The 17,098-nt window shown below is 41.6% G+C and overlaps 1 protein-coding gene across 1 annotated transcript in view; it reads left to right on the top strand.

The window, feature by feature from the left end:
- wdr17 (WD repeat domain 17) overlaps positions 1 to 17,098 on the top strand; it is a 105,348-nt gene that overhangs the window by 19,203 nt on the left and 69,047 nt on the right. Inside the window, exons 3-10 of the mRNA XM_061907280.1 lie at positions 797 to 980; positions 1,039 to 1,269; positions 1,375 to 1,485; positions 6,706 to 6,846; positions 6,924 to 7,046; positions 11,512 to 11,699; positions 13,728 to 13,896; positions 13,961 to 14,052. Of these exons, the coding sequence (XP_061763264.1) occupies positions 797 to 980; positions 1,039 to 1,269; positions 1,375 to 1,485; positions 6,706 to 6,846; positions 6,924 to 7,046; positions 11,512 to 11,699; positions 13,728 to 13,896; positions 13,961 to 14,052 (1,239 nt within the window). The remainder of the gene's footprint in view (positions 1 to 796; positions 981 to 1,038; positions 1,270 to 1,374; positions 1,486 to 6,705; positions 6,847 to 6,923; positions 7,047 to 11,511; positions 11,700 to 13,727; positions 13,897 to 13,960; positions 14,053 to 17,098) is intronic.

Here is a 17,098-nt window from a genome sequence, read left to right as displayed (position 1 = left end):
AATATTCGACATTGTGTCATCCGGACCAAAGGGGAAGCGAACCATCCAGACTGTTATCGACGCAAAGTTCAAAAGCCAGCATCTGTGATGGTATGGGGGTGCATTAGTGCCCAAGGCATGGGTAACTTACACATCTGTGAAGGCACTATTAATGCTGAAAGGTACATACAGGCTTTGCAATAACATATACTGCCATCTTTTTCAACATATGCTCTGTCTTTTTCATGGACGCCCCTGCTTATTTCAGCAAGACAATGCCAAGCCACATTCAGCACATGTTACAACAGCGTGGCTTCGTAAAAAAAGAGTGTGGGTACTTTCCTGGCCCGCCTGCAGTCCAGACCTGTCTCCCATCGATAATGTGTGGCCCATTATGAAGCGTAAAATACGACAGCGGACTGTTGAACGACTGAAGCTCTACATAAAACAAGAATGGGAAAGAATTCCACTTTCAAAGCTTCAACAATTAGTTTCCTCAGTTCCCAAACGTTTATTGAGTGTTGTTAAAAGAAAAGGTGATGTAACACAGTAGTGGACATGCCCTTCCCAACTACTTTGGCACATCTTGCAGCCATGAAATTCCAAGTTAATTATTATATTATTTTAGTTAATTAATATTTTGTATTTGTAGTGCATTCAACTGAATATGGGTTGAGAAGGATTTGCAAATCATTGTATTCCATTTATATTTCCATCTAACACAATTTCCCAACTCATATGGAAACGGGATTTGTAATAAACAAACATGCTTAGGTATCATTAATCACGTCTGACCATTTCCACCCGTCTCTTGAAGTTGGACCAGCAGTACAATGAGTTCAAGCTGAAGTCCATCATGTCGGAACACAAGAAGACCATCACAGCCATCAGTTGGTGTCCAGACAACCCCGATCTCTTTGCATCAGCCTCCGCCGACAACCTGCTCATCGTGTGGAACGTAGCGGAGCAAAAGGCCATAGCGCGACTAGAAAACACCAAAGGTACGTGTCGTATGATGTTGTATTGCGGACGCAGTCACGTCAAGGCCTTCCCTTTCAGGCGTTCCCGCGGCGGTCAGTTGGTGCTGGAACTCCACTGACGGGGTGGCGTTTGTCTCCCAGCGTGGGCCGCTGCACATTTGGGTCTATGGGAACTCCGACCAGGGGGTCACGGTACATAAAGAGGCCCACTCCTTCTTGTCGGATATATGTATCTTCAGATGGCACCCCACTAAAAAGGGAAGGCTCGTATTTGGACACACAGATGGAAGTTTGTCTATTTTTCAGCCAGGTACTGATGTGTCCCCCACATTTCTGTTTTTGTCCTGGTGCTGGCAAAATAATTATAATTTGTGAACACACATTATCATTCATTCCTCTTTCTTCCAATGTGTAGGATGCAAGAGTCAGAAGCACGTGTTGCGTCCTGAGTCTTTAGAGGGGACGGATGAGGAGGACCCCGTCAGCGCTCTTGAATGGGACGCCCTGTCGACAGACTATTTGTTAGGTTGGGAATATTCTTTAAAAAACGTATCTGGCTCACATTTGCGGTCGCGATCAAAAAGTTGACATGCACTTGTAAAGGGCGTAATGTCATGGCTGTCTTGAGTTTCCAATCATTTCTACAACTCTGGCAAGCTTCTGGTTGAATTTTTGACCACTCCTCTTGACAAAATTGGTGCAGTTCAGCTAAATTTGTTGGTTTTCTTACATGGACTTGTTTCTTCAGCATTGTCCACACGTTTAAGTCAGGACTTTGGGAAAGGCCATTCTAAAACCTTATTTCGAGCCTGATTGAGCCATTCCTTTACCACTTTTGACGTGTGTTTGGTGTCATTGTCCCGTTGGAACACCCAACCGCACCCAAAAGGTGAGGTTTTTAATCCTTTAATCCCAGGAACACCACCCCTACTGTCATGCATCGTGGTGGTAGTATTATGCTCTGGGCCTGTTTTGCTGCCAATATAACTGGTGCTTTACTGAGAAAACAATAAGCAGTCATGGCAACCAAACCAAACCAAACTCAGAAGTGTCACAAACAGGAACTAAAGTAGTCCAAAACTAACAGAAAGTACAGAAACATGATCCGGACCACGGATCATGACATTGACTATGTTTAACTTTCCTCTATAAGGTCTTATATTTGTCCATGGGATGTCAGATGAAACAAAAATGGAGCTGTTTGGCCACAATGCCCAGCAATATGTTTGGAGCAGAAAACGTGAGGCCTTTAGTCGTAGGAACACCACCCCTACCGTCAAGCATGGTGGTGGTTGTATTATGCTCTGGGCCTATTTTGCTGCCAATAGAACTGGTGCTTTACAGAGAGTAAATGGGACAATGAAAAAGGAGGATTACCTCCAAATTCTTCAGGACAACCTAAAATCATCAGTCCGGAGGTTGGGTCTTGGGCGCAGTTGGGTGTTCCAACAGGACAATGACCCCAAACACACGTCAAAAGTGGTAATGTGGCAATGTAAAGTGAATTTTGGACCACTCTTCTTGACAAAATTGGTGCAGTTCAGTTAAATGTGTTGGTTTTCTGACATGGACTTATTTCTTCTGCATTGTCCACACGTTTACGTCAGGACTTTTGGGAAGGCCATTCTGAAACCTTCATTCTAGCCCGATATAGCCATTCCTTTACCACTTTTGACGTTTGTTTGGTGGTCATTGTCCTGTTGGAACCCCCAACCGCGCCCAAGAGGTGAGGCCTTTAATCCTTTAATCCCAGGAACACAAAATTCCTACCGTCATGCATGGTGGTGGTAGTATTATGCTCTAATCCTGTTTTGCTGCCAATGGAACTGCTCCTCTGCATTTGACCTATCCCCTTGTTCACCCGCGGGAGGTGAAGAGAGCAGTGAGCAGCAGCGGTGGCTGTGCCCGGGAATCATTTTTTGGTGATTTAACCCCCAATTCCAACCCTTGATGCTGAGTGCCAAGCAGGGAGGTAATGGGTCCCATTTTTATAGTCTTTGGTATGACTCTGTCGGGGTTTGAACTCATAACCCACCGATGTCATGGCGGATACTCTAACCACTAGGCCACTGAGTAGCCTATATTGCCAAAAGTATTTGGCCACCTGCCTTGACTCACATATGAACTTGAAACCCATCCTATTCCTAACCCATAGGGTTCAATATGATGTGGGTCCACCTTTTGCAGCTATTACAGCTTCAACTCTTCTGGGAAGGCTGTCCACAAGGTTGCTGAGTGTGTTTGTAGGAATTTTCCACCATTCTTCCAAAAGCGCATCTGTGAGGTCACAAACTGATGTTAGTCGAGAAGCCCAGGCTCTCAGTCTCTGTTCTAAATCATCCCAAAGGTGTTCTATCGTGTTCAGGCTAAGACTCTGTGCAGGCCAGTCAAGTTCATCCACGTCTTTAAGGACCTTGCTTTGCGCACTGGTGCACAGTCACATTGGAAGAGGAAGGGGCCCGCTCCAAACTGTTCCCACAATGTTGGGAGCGTGGAATTGTCTGAAATGTTTTGGTATCCTGGAGCACCTAAAGTCTCTTTTACTGGAACTTATTAGCATACAATTGTCAGTTTTTCTCTCATTAGATTACACATTTTTGCTCTTTTTTGGGGGGGGGTTGGGGCATACATTCTTCCTGTTGTTTTTTTATGGACACCCTTGAATTGTAAGTATATAATTGTCAGTTGTAATTTTAGCAGTTTTTTTTTTTTTTTTTAACATTCTTACTGTTGTTGTTTTTTTTAAGTTTGGACACCCCTGAGGTCTTACTATAAAATTGTCAGTTTATCTGTCATTACATCACAAACTTTTGCTCGTTTTTAATTTTTTTTTCTTTTTTTTGAACATTCTTACTGTTGTTCATTTTTTTATTTGGACACCCTTGAATTATTAGTATATAATTGTCAGTTGTAATTTTAGTTGTTTTATTTTATTTTTTTTAAACATTTTTACTTTTGTTTTTTTCCAGTTTGGACACCCCTGAGTTATTTGTATAAAATTGTCAGGTTTTTTGTCATTACATCACAAACTTTAGCTTTTTTTTTTTTTTTTTTACGTTCTTAATGTTGATTTTTTGAATTTGGACACCCTGAGTTATTAGTATAAAATTGTCAGGTTTTTTTTCTCATTATTTTTGCTCTTTTTTTGGGAGGGGGGGGGTACATTCTTTACTGTTTTTTTTTTGTACACCCCTGAATTGTAAGTATATAATTGTCAGTTGTAATTTTAGCATTTTTTTAAATTTAATTATTTATTTTAACATTGTTACTGTTGTTGTTTTTTTAAAATTTGGACACCCTGAGTTATTACTATAAAATTGTCAGTTTTTTTGCTTTACATCACAAATTTTTGCTCATGTTTTTTATTTTAGTTTTTTTTTAACATTCTAACTGATGTTTTTATTTTATTTTATTTGGACATCTCTGAATTATTAGTATATATTGTCAGTTGGCCCTGCGATGAGGTGGCGACTTGTCCAGGGTGTACACCACCTTCCACCCGAATGCAGCTGAGATAGGCTCCTACGCCAGCGGTAAAAAAAAGGACGAATGGACTCATCAGTTGTAATTTTAGCTGTTTTATTTTTATTTTTTTTAACAGTCTTACTGTTGTTGTTTTTTTAAGTTATTACTATAAAATTGTCAGGTTTGTTGTCATAAGATTACAATTGTTTTTTTACATTCTTAATGTTGATTTTTTTTAATTTGGACACCCTGAGTTATTAGTATAAAACTGTCAGGTTTTTTTCTCATTACATCACAAATTTTAGCTCTTTTTTTGGGGGGGAGGGTACATTCTTACTGTTTTTTTTATTTTTTTGGGACACCCCTGAATTGTAAGTATATAATTGTCAGTTGTAATTTTAGCAGTTTTTAAAAAAACTTTTATTCATTTATTTTAATTTTTTTTAACATTCTTACTGATGTTTTTTTTCCCATTTGGACACCCCTGAATTATTAGTATATAATTGTCAGTTGACCCTGTGATGAGGTGGTGACTTGTCCAGGGTGTGAAAAATAAACAAGTGATTCAATTCTAAATAAAGATTTCTACACATAGAAGTTATCATCAACTTAAAGTGCCCTCTTTGGGGATTGTAATAGAGATCCATCTGGATTCATGAACTTAATTCTAGACATTTCTTCACAAAAAAAATACATTTTTAACATCAATATTTATGGAACATGTCCACAAAAAAATTAGCTGTCAACACTGAATATTGCATTGTTGCATTTCTTTTCACAGTTTATGAACTTACGTTCATATTTTGTTGCAGAATTATTAAATAAATATATTCATAAAGGATTTTTGAATTTTTGCTATCTTTATAATATTAAAAAAAAATCTCACGTACCTCTTGGCATACCTTCAAGTACCCCCAGGGATACGCGTACCCCCATTTGAGAACCACTTGTCTAGGGTGTACCTTGCCTTCTGCCTGAATGCAGCTGAGATAGGCTCCAGGGACCCCGAACAGGACAAGTGGTAGAAAATGGATGGATGGATGGAATTGGCTGTTTTAATTTTAGCTGTTTTATTTTTATTTTTTTAACATTCTTACAGTTGTTTTTTTAAAGTTATTACTATAAAATTGTCAGGTTTGTTGTCATTACATTACGAATTTTTGCTGTTTTTTTTTTTGTTTTTTTTTACATTCCTAATGTTGATTTTTAAAATTTATACACCCTGAGTTATTGGTGTAAAATGGTCAGTTTTTTTTTTTTTTTCATCACAAATTTTTGCTCATTTGTTATTTATTTGGGTACTCCGGCTTCCTGCCACTTCCAAAGACATGCACCTGGGGATAGACCCCTCCCACCTCCAAAGACATGCACCTGTGGATAGGCCCCTCCCACTTCCAAAGACATGCACCAGGGGATAGACCCCTCCCACCTGCAAAGACATGCACCTGTGGATAGGCCCCTCCCACCTCCAAAGACATGCACCTGGGATAGACCCCTCCCACCTCCAAAGACATGCACCTGGGATAGGCCCCTCCCACTTCCAAAGACATGCACCAGGGGATAGACCCCTCCCACCTCCAAAGACATGCACCTGGGGATAGGCCCCTCCCACTTCCAAAGACATGCACCAGGGGATAGACCCCTCCCACCTCCAAAGACATGCACCTGGGGATAGGCCCCTCCCACTTCCAAAGACATGCACCAGGGGATAGACCCCTCCCACCTCCAAAGACATGCAACAGGGGATAGGCCCCTCCCACTTCCAAAGACATGCAACAGGGGATAGGCCCCTCCCACTTCCAAAGACATGCACCTGGGGATAGGTTGATTGGCAACACTAAATGGGCCCTAGTGTGTTAATGTTGTCTGTCTGTCTGTCTGTGTTGGCTCTGCGATGAGGTTTCGACTTGTCCAGGGTGTACACCGCCTTCCGCCTGAATGCTGCTGAGATAGGCTCCAGCAACCCCCCGTAACTCCAAAAGGGACAAGCGGTAGAAAATGGATGGATGGATGGATGCTGATTATCAGAACCTACACAACACTTTGGGACGAAAATGGAAACATAATGACTTCTGTGCCTTGCTCAAGGGCATGTCGATGCTTTAATACGCCTCGTTGTCTTTGTCAGGTTTTGCCTTTGTGATAGCTGTCTTAACATCCGAGTGTTCATTTTTCAGCGACATTGTGGGTATATTTATGAACGGCGTCATAGCAGGAGTGATGACGATTGTAACATATTTTCAAATGACGGACAAAACAAAACAAGGTGACTCTTTCACAGTTTCCAACCTCAATAACGGTATAAGACTGGTGGACAGCGAGGCCCTGGCTTGCATCACGTCCTTCTGCTTCCCCTCATCTGCCGCGTCAGTTCAGTGTCTGGCTTGGGTTCCCTCCGCCCCAGGCATGTTCATTACTGGAGGTAAACACCGCCTTAATCAACTTGATGTTGTATGAATGAATTTCCATGGTTGACGCGCTCTCGTGTTTTATTGTCAGATTCCCAGGTCGGAGTGTTGCGAATATGGAATGTGTCTCGCCCGACACCTTTGGACAGCATCAAACTGAAGAAGACCGGATTCCATGCTTTACACGTCCTCAACTCTCCTCTTGCCAAGAAAGGTACAGTTTACAAATATTAAGAAACAATGGTCTGGAATGTCTCAATGTTCATTTAGATACAGTCGTGGTTCAAAAGTTGACTTTCCATGTACCATGAATTGATAAAAAAATATATTTTGTAAACAAATATAAAATATCATCCTTTCCACATATAACGGTTAATAAGGAAATAATACAAAATGTTAGTGAATATCGTTACCGGGGTGTCATTTTAGATCCAACACTTGGCTTTAAAAAACATATCAAACAGATGTGCCAGAGTCTTACATACAACATAAAAACGTTCAAATGTATCAGGAATTCGTTAGCACCGGAGGCAGCTCAAACGTATTTTAATGCAACGATTATAGCATTTTTCGGAGTATAAGTCGCACCTGCCGAAAATGCCTAATAAAGAAGGAAAAAAACATATATAAGTCGCACTGGAGTATAAGTCGCATTTTTGGGGGAAATTTATTTGATAAAACCCAACACCAAGAATAGACATTTGAAAGGCAATTTAAGATAAATAAAGAATAGCGAACAACAGGCTGAATAAGTGTACGTTATATGACACATAAATAACCAACTGAGAAGGTGCCTGGTATGTTAACGTAACATATTATGGCAAGTCATTCAAATAACTATAACATATACAACATGCTATACGTTTACCAAACAATCTGTCACTCCTAATCGATAAATCCCATGAAATCTTATACGTCTAGTCTCTTACGTGAATGAGCTAAACAATATTATTTGATATTTTACAGTAATGTGTTAATAATTTCACACATAAGTCGCTCCTGAGTAGAAGTGGCACCCCCGGCCAAACTATGAAAAAAACTGCGACATATAGTCCGAAAAATACAGTATTTAGTTTTTGCAGTTGATTTCCTCGCACAAATATTAGTCCATCATCTACAATCCATGTCTGCAGTTGCCTTTATGGTGTAAAGTTCATAGTTTCCAACAATATTTAACTGTATCAAGATTCTGTATGCTGTTGAGCCTGCAAGAAAATGATTTATTCATCTAGTTTACCAATACTATTAAGGATATTTTCTTGATGTTAAAGAATAGCACCAAAGACACTGTAACTTGGTCATCCGTGTCGGATAAAGCACAAAGCAACAAAGCTTGTAGTTTCTGTTATAAAAATCCACATTGAACCAACAGTCATCATTTTTAATACTAGGACTTGACATGACCGTTAGTTTATATTTAGGCATAGCAACTACAACATAAGTTGGAAGAACACAAACAAACTAATGGCAACCTCTTGTCTATATTCACGCTTTGTTGTGCTCTTTGAAAACACAAACTATATAGAAAAGAATAAACTTGATTGCATCACAAAAAGTTTCTCAGACAATTTGAAATGTTCAAAGAAACCTTTGAACAGGCCGTTCACATTACGAAAATAAATTACATTTTTAATGTAAATGCAGTCCGACCCCACATGCGGACATGATGTCATGACGTTACACGCAATGCATTGTTTATGGATGTAAACACGGCTTTCACTTTTTGGCGGTCTCAATACTGGCTCATTTGTGGCAATTTCAATGATTTTGTGCAATCAAAGTCAACATTTTCTGAACCCAATTTTGGCGCATTTTTAAAGGGAAGAGGACAAGTATTTTGGCTCTTGCAGTTCTACAGGATATTTTGATTCGATGTCTGTGGGTGAGCAGTGGCATACAGGAGTGGTGGAACTTGAATTCTGAAGCCCAATTCAGCTTTTTGGAGGCTGTTCACATTCCAAAAAAAATTTAATTTTTAATGTGGTGCAGGCAGCATACCCCTTCCACTTTGAGCAATTTTTTTTCCAATCATTTTTTAACTTGCCAGCGTACTTCTTCTTACTCATCGTCGCCATGTCTCTTCTTCGTTCTTCTGCTTCGTCCCCTTCTTGTTGTGTGCGCCGTTGTGCACTGAGCTCCAGAAGCCACAGATCGGGGGTCTCAAACTCAATTCACCTGGGGGCCACTGGATGCAGAGTCTGGGTGAGGCTGGGCCGCAAGAAAATATTTATTGAAAAACATATATTTTAATGTCTTTATTTTTATTTTCAACATAAAATAAAATCAAAATATAAATGAACGAAATAAGAATTATGTGAATAAATCACTCATATGTAATAACAATAATCATTCGATTTCTCCAGTCAGCAAAAATGTGTGAGGCAATGCAAATGAAAAAATAAAAAACAAAACAAATAACAGTTTGAAATGGTCCAGGTTATCGGGGACTGTTATTACGCCATGGCAACGTTTCTTTCTCATTTGCCGCTTTTCCTCTAACGCAGGAGTAGGCAACCCAGGACGTTGAAAGAGCCTGGACCGTTTACAGCGGCGCCGGGGGGAGGGAGCAAGAGAGAGACACACACACACACACACAGGGACAGAGAGAGCGAGCGGGCGAACAAGGGAGGAAAAGCGCTTGCGAGTCTAGTGGAAAAGCGGAAAAACGTTTCTCTGCTCGCATCAAGTTAAAGTACCAATGATTGTCACACAAATTTGTCCTCTGCATTTGACCCATCCCCTTGTTCACCCCCTGGGAAGTGAGGGGAGCAGTGGGCAGCAGCGGTGCCGCGCCCGGGAATCATTTATGGTGATTTAACCCCCAATTCCAACCCTTGATGCTGAGTGCCAAGCAGGGAGGCAATGGGTCCCATTTTTTTTATAGTCTTTGGTATGATTCGGCCAGGGTTTGAACTCACAACCTACCGATCTCAGGGCGGACACTCTAAGCACTAGGCCACTGAGTACAATGTCCGGCCCTCGGAAGCCACATACCACACCATGATTGGTAGATTCATTCAGCGCCGCACACAACGCTGTCAAGCGCCATTCATATAAAACTCGCGGGCCACACTTACATTAAACTGGGTGGGGGCGCGTGTCTGAGACCCCTGCCTTAGATGTTATTGTAGCGTCCCGGAAGAGGTAGTGCTGCCAGGGGTTCTGGGTGTTTTTTCCGATGGGTTTATGTTGTGTTATGGTGCGGATGTTCTCCCGAAATGTGTTTGTCATTCTTGTTTGGTGTGGGTTGACAGTGTGGCGCATATAATGGAGTAAAAGCGCATGCCTGGACAGTTAAAGGCCTACTGAAAGGAGATTTTCTTATTTAAACGGGGATAGCAGGTCCATTCTATCTGTCATACTTGATGATTTCGCGATATTGCCATATTTTTGCTGAAAGGATTTAGTAGAGAACATCGACGGCGTGGAATCTTTTATCCCGAGGATAAAAGATTCGTGGCGGAGGATATTGATAGCGAAGGACTAGAAAAACTAAAAAAAAAAAAAGTAATTAAAAAAAAAAGGCGATTGCATTGGGACAGATTCAGATGGTTTTAGATACATTTACTAGGATAATTCTGGGAAATCCCTTATCTTTCTATTGTGTTGCTAGTGTTTTAGTGAGCTAAATAGTACCTGATAGTCTGAGGGGTGTGTCCACGGGTGTCTTGACGCCAGTCTCTGAGGGAATTAGTCACGGCAGCAGCAGCACGACAGAAGCTCCGCTGATCCCCGGTAAGAGGCGACTTATTTCCACAATTTTCTCACTAAAACCTGCCGGTTGACAAATGGTCGGGATCCATGTCCGCTTGACCGCTCTGATCCATAGTAAAGTTTCACCTTCAGGGAATTTTAAACAAGGAATCACCGTGTGTTTGTGTGGCTAAAGGCTAAAGCTTCCCACCTCCATCTTTCTACTTTGACTTTTCCATTATTAATTAAACAAATTGCAAAAGATTCAGCAACACAGATGTCCAAAATACTGTGTAATTATGCGATGAAAAGACTTTTAGCCGCAAGTGGTGCTGCGTTAATATGTCCCCTCCAACTCGAGACGTCACGCGCACGCGTCATCATTCCGCGACGTTTTCAACAAGAAACTCCGCGGGAAATTTAAAATTGTAATTTACTAAACTAAAAAGGCCGTATTGGCATGTGTTGCATTGTTAATATTTCATCATTGATATATAAACTATCAGACTGCGTGGGTTTCAGTAGGCCTTTAACTGCTTTAACTGCTTTAAATGCTTGGAGGATCCCATTATAAACAATGTGAGGACGTGAGGAGCCCTCACACGGGTGACGTCATCGTCTGGTACTTCCGGTACAGACAAGGCTTTTTTATTAGTGACCAAAAGATGCGAACTTTATCGTGGCTGTTCTCTACTAAATCCTTTCAGCAAAAATATGGCAATATTGCGAAATGATCAAGTATGACACATAGAATGGACCTGCTATCCCCGTTTAAATAAGAAAATCTCATTTCAGTAGGCCTTTAAGGGGCGAAGGATTCAGGTTGTAGAGGACGCTAAAGGTAATGCCTTTAAGGCACGCCCCCAATATTGTTGTCCGGGTGGAAATCGGGAGAAAGACGGGAGGATGGTTGCCCCGGGAGATTCGGGAGGGTTGGCAAGTTTGAGTATATGTAAATATTATTGCACTCTACCCTCCATTTACAGCTCAGAGTTTCTGCTCTCCCAGTAAAAGTCAGCACACGAGCTCTACCAGCGAGGCCGTGCCCCCGCCAACGCTTTCAGAGAGTCGGTCCTTCTCTTTACCTCCTGGTCATGCCGTGTGCTGTTTCTTGGATGGAGGAGTGGGACTGTATGACATGGGAGCTAAGAAGTGGGACTTCCTACGTGACTTGGTAACATTCAACTCTCTTAATGCTGTGTTTATTCTAAAAGTACAAACCCCGTTTCCATATGAGTTGGAAAATTGTGTTAGATGTAAATATAAATGGAATACAATGATTTGCAAATTATTTTCAACCCATATTCAGTTGAATATGCTACAAAGACAAGATATTTGATGTTCAAACTGATAAAAAAATTTTTTTTTGCAAATAATCGTTAACTTTAGAATGTAATGCCAGCAACACATGAAAAAGAATTTGGGAAAGGTGGCAATAAATACTGATAAAGTGGAGGAATGCTCATCAAACACTTATTTGGAACATCCCACAGGTGTGCAGGCTAATTGGGAACAGGAGGGTGCCATGATTGGGTATAAAAGCAGCTTCCATGAAATGCTAAGTAATTCACAAGAAAGGATGGGGCGAGGTACACCCCTTTGTCCACAACTGCGTGAGCAAATAGTCAAACAGTTTAAGAACAACGTTTCTCAAAGTGCAATTGCAAGAAATTTAGGGATTTCAACATCTACGGTCCATAATTTCATCAAAAAATCCAGAGAATCTGGAGAAATCACTCCACGTAAGCGGCATGGCCGGAAACCAACATTGAATGACCGTGACCTTTGAGCCCTCGGACGGCACTGTATCAAAAACCGACATCAATCTCTAAAGGATATCACCACATGGGCTCAGGAACACTTCAGAAAACCCATCCATCCATCCATCCATTTTCTACCGCTTATTCCCTTTCGGGGTCGCGGGGGGCGCTGGCGCCTATCTCAGCTACAATCGGGCGGAAGGCAGGGTACACCCTGGACAAGTCGCCACCACATCGCAGGGCCAACACAGATAGACAGACAACATTCACACTCACATTCACACACTAGGGCCAATTTAGTGTTGCCAATTAACCTATCCCCAGGTGCATGTCTTTGGAAGTGGGAGGAAGCCGGAGTACTCGGAGGGAACCCACGCATTCACGGGGAGAACATGCAAACTCCACACAGAAAGATCCCGAGCCTGGATTTGAACCCAGGACTGCAGGAACTTCGTATTGTGAGGCAGACGCACTAACCCCTCTGCCACCGTGAAGCCCACTGTCACTAAATACAGTTTGTCGCTACATCTTTTAGTGCAAGTTAGGGCCCGAGATCATCTAAGATGGACTGATGCAAAGTGGAAAAGTGTTCTGTGGTCTGACGAGTCCACTTTTCAAATTGTTTTTGGAAATATTTGACATTGTGTCATCCGGACCAAAGGGGAAGCGAACCATCCAGACTGTTATCGACGCAAAGTTCAAAAGCCAGCATCTGTGATGGTATAGGGGTGCATTAGTGCCCGAGGCATGGGTAACTTACACATCTGTGAAGGCACCATTAATGCTGAAAGGTACATACACGTTTTGGAACAACATATGCTGCCATGTAAGCGCCGTCTTTTTCATGGACGCCCCTGCTTATTTCAGCAAGAAAATGCCAAGCCACATTCAGCACGTGTTACAACAGCGTGGTTTCGTAAAAAAAGAGTGCGGGTACTTTCCTGGCCCGCCTGCAGTCCAGACCTGTCTCCCATCGAAAATGTGTGGCGCATTATCACGCGTAAAATACGACAGCGGAGACCCCGGACTGTTGAACGACTGAAGCTCTACATAAAACAAGAATGGGAAAGAATTCCACTTTCAAAGCTTCAACAATTAGTTTCCTCAGTTCCCAAACGTTTATTGAGTGTTGTTAAAAGAAAAGGTGATGTAACCCAATGGTGAACATGCCCTTTCCAAACTACTTTGGCACGTGTTGCAGCCATGAAATTCCAAGTTAATTATTATTTGCAAAAAAAAAAAAAAAAAAGTTTATGAGTTTAAACATTAAATATCTTGTCTTTGTAGTATATTCAACTGAATATGGTTTGAAAATGATTTGCAAATCATTGTATTCCGTTTATATTTACATCTAACACAATTTCCCAACTCATATGGAAACGGGGTTTGTATTACAGGGCTCTAATATGTTGACGAATTAACGACTGTCGTCCTTTTTCCAGGGTCATGTCGAGACCATCTTTGACTGCAAATTCAAACCGGATGACCCAAATCTGCTGGCCACAGCGAGCTTCGATGGAACCATCAAAATCTGGGACACAAATACTCTGACAGCAGTTTACACCTCCCCCGGCAATGAAGGAGTGGTCTACTCCCTGTCTTGGGCTCCAGGTACACACACCAGCACACACAACAGTCAACATGGTGGACTACCCCCCTTGTGTGTGTCTTGAAGGCGACTTGAACTGCATAGCGGGAGCAACGTCTCGCAATGGAGCTTTCATTTGGGACGTGAGGAAAGGAAAGATCGTCACTCGCTTCGATGAGGTTACTTTACATTTTTTTGGTAGACCATTGTGTTCTCAATCCCTTTGTGACCCAAAAACACATCCTGTACGTATTTTTTATGCATTCTAATTCATAAAGAAACTCTAGCAAGATGTGGCTAACAACGCAGATAATGGGGATTCCATCCATTCCGCCTATAAAACACTACAAAACCGCCCTCAATGTATGCTATAAATATATACAGTCGTGGTCAAAAGTTTACGTACACTTTCCAATAATTTCTTTGACCACTTCTCTTGACAAAATTGGTGCAGCTTACATAAAACTAACGGCTAACAAAGCTGTCCCAGTCCTCACTGATGTAATATTTTGGCAGCGATCAAACTGTAATGTCGAAATTAAACTCTAGACCAGAGGTGTCGGACTCATTTTAGCTCAGGGGGCGGCGCGGAGGAAAATCTGTGCTTTCAGGGGCCGAACTATACAACTTCAGATTGTTTTCTTTGTCTTACTATGGCCAAAAAAATAGAACAAACACATTCCGAAAATATTACAATAAAAATATAGAAAAAAGTACCGGCAGCGGTAAAAGAAAGAAAAAAGTGAATTAATTTTTTTGTACCTAAATAAGTTACATATGCATAAAAATGATTTATTTCATATCGTTTTCTTTTATGAATTAAGTAATGTTTATCAATCAATCAATCAATCAATGTTTACTTATGTAGCCCTAAATCACTAGTGTCTCAAAGGGCTGCACAAACCACCACGACATCCTCGGTAGGCCCACATAAGGGCAAGGAAAACTCACACCCAGTGGGACATCGGTGACAATAATGACCCAGTGGGACGTCGGTGACAATAATGACTATGAGAACCTTAGAGAGGAGGAAAGCAATGGATGTCGAGCGGGTCTAACATGATACTGTGAAAGTTCAATCCACAATGGATCCAACACAGTCGCGAGAGTCCAGTCCAAAGTGGATCCAACACAGCAGCGAGAGTCCCGTTCACAGCGGAGCCAGCAGGAAACCATCCCAAGCGGAGGCGGATCAGCAGCGCAGAGATGTCCCCAGCCGATACACAGGCAAGCAGTACATGCCCACCGGATCGGACGGTACCCCCTCCACAGGGGAGAGTGGGACATAGAAGAAAAAGAAAAGAAACAGCAGATCAACTGGTCTAAAAAGGGAGTCTATTTAAAGGCTAGAGTATACAAATGAGTTTTAAGGTGAGACTTAAATGCTTCTACTGAGGTGGCATCTCGAACTGTTACCGGGAGGGCATTCCAGAGTACTGGAGCCCGAACGGAAAACGCTCTATAGCCCGCAGACTTTTTTTGGGCTTTGGGAATCACTAACAAGCCGGAGTCCTTTGAACGCAGATTTCTTGCCGGGACATATGGTACAATACAATCGGCAAGATAGGATGGAGCTAGACCGTGTAGTATTTTATACGTAAGTAGTAAAACCTTAAAGTCACATCTTAAGTGCACAGGAAGCCAGTGCAGGTGAGCCAGTACAGGCGTAATGTGATCAAACTTTCTTGTTCTTGTCAAAAGTCTAGCAGCCGCATTTTGTACCAACTGTAATCTTTTAATGCTAGACATGGGGAGACCCGAAAATAATACGTTACAGTAGTCGAGGCGAGACGTAACAAACGCATGGATAATGATCTCAGCGTCTTTAGTGGACAGAATGTAGCGAATTTTAGCGATATTACGGAGATGAAAGAAGGCCGTTTTAGTAACGCTTTTAATGTGTGCCTCAAAGGAGAGAGTTGGGTCGAAGATAATACCCAGATTCTTTACCGTGTCGCCTTGTTTAATTGTTTGGTTGTCAAATGTTAGAGTTGTATTATTAAATAGAGTTCGGTGTCTAGCAGGACCGATAATCAGCATTTCCGTTTTTTTGGCATTAAGTTGCAAAAAGTTAGCGGACATCCATTGTTTAATTTCATTAAGACACGCCTCCAGCTGACTACAATCCGGCGTGTTGGTCAGCTTTAGGGGCATGTAGAGTTGGGTGTCATCAGCATAACAGTGAAAGCTAACACCGTATTTGCATATGATGTCACCTAGCGGCAGCATGTAGATGCTGAAGAGTGCAGGGCCAAGGACCGAACCCTGGGGAACTCCACACGTTACCTTAACGTAGTCCGAGGTCACATTGTTATGGGAGACACACTGCATCCTATCAGTAAGATAAGAGTTAAACCAAGACAGGGCTAAGTCTGACACACCAATTCGTGTTTTGATACGTTCTAATAAAATATTATGATCGACGGTATCGAAAGCAGCGCTAAGATCGAGGAGCAGCAACATAGATGACGCATCAGAATCCATCGTTAGCAATAGATCATTAGTCATTTTTGCGAGGGCTGTCTCCGTGGAGTGATTTGCTCTGAAACCGGATTGAAAGGTTTCACATAGATTGTTAGACGCTAAGTGTTCATTTAACTGCTCCGCAACAATTTTTTCAAGGATTTTTGAAATAAAGGGAAGGTGAGACACCGGTCGGTAGTTTACCATGAGGTCAGGATCGAGGTTAGGTCTTTTAAGAAGAGGATGAATAACCGCTTTTTTGAATGCTAGGGGAACAGTGCCCGAGGAGAGTGATAAGTTTATAATATTTAGCACTGATGGACCTAATAATACAAAGAGCTCCTTGATCAGTTTCCCAGGAAGAGGGTCAAGTAAGCATGTTGTCTGTTTTATTCCATTTACACGTTGTAACAATTCCTCTAATTCCTCTTATGTTATTTCCTCAAAACGAGAGAAACTATTTTGGAGGACAACCTTTTTCCAAAACACGATACAGCTTTGTCGCATGAACAACATTTTTTAGTTGTGTTTTCCGCTCCGTATGCTGAATGGCATATTCAATATATATCTCGATATTTTTTCCGTAAAGTAACAATAAAAACATAACACAAAACAGTCCTAGTTACCTGAGACACTACGATAGTTGTATGGGTGGGACAAAGTGAATGAATGTTTATACCTAAATAAAGTTACATATGCATAAAAATGTTTTATTTTGTATTATTTTCTACCAAAACACAATACAGTGTTTCCCCCAGAATA

The sequence above is a fragment of the Nerophis ophidion genome, linkage group LG01 (genome assembly GCF_033978795.1).
Source record: "Nerophis ophidion isolate RoL-2023_Sa linkage group LG01, RoL_Noph_v1.0, whole genome shotgun sequence".
NCBI classification, from domain to species: domain Eukaryota; kingdom Metazoa; phylum Chordata; class Actinopteri; order Syngnathiformes; family Syngnathidae; genus Nerophis; species Nerophis ophidion.
The sequence above is the reverse complement of the archived record's forward strand: the minus strand, read 5'-3'. Positions and strand labels throughout refer to the sequence as shown.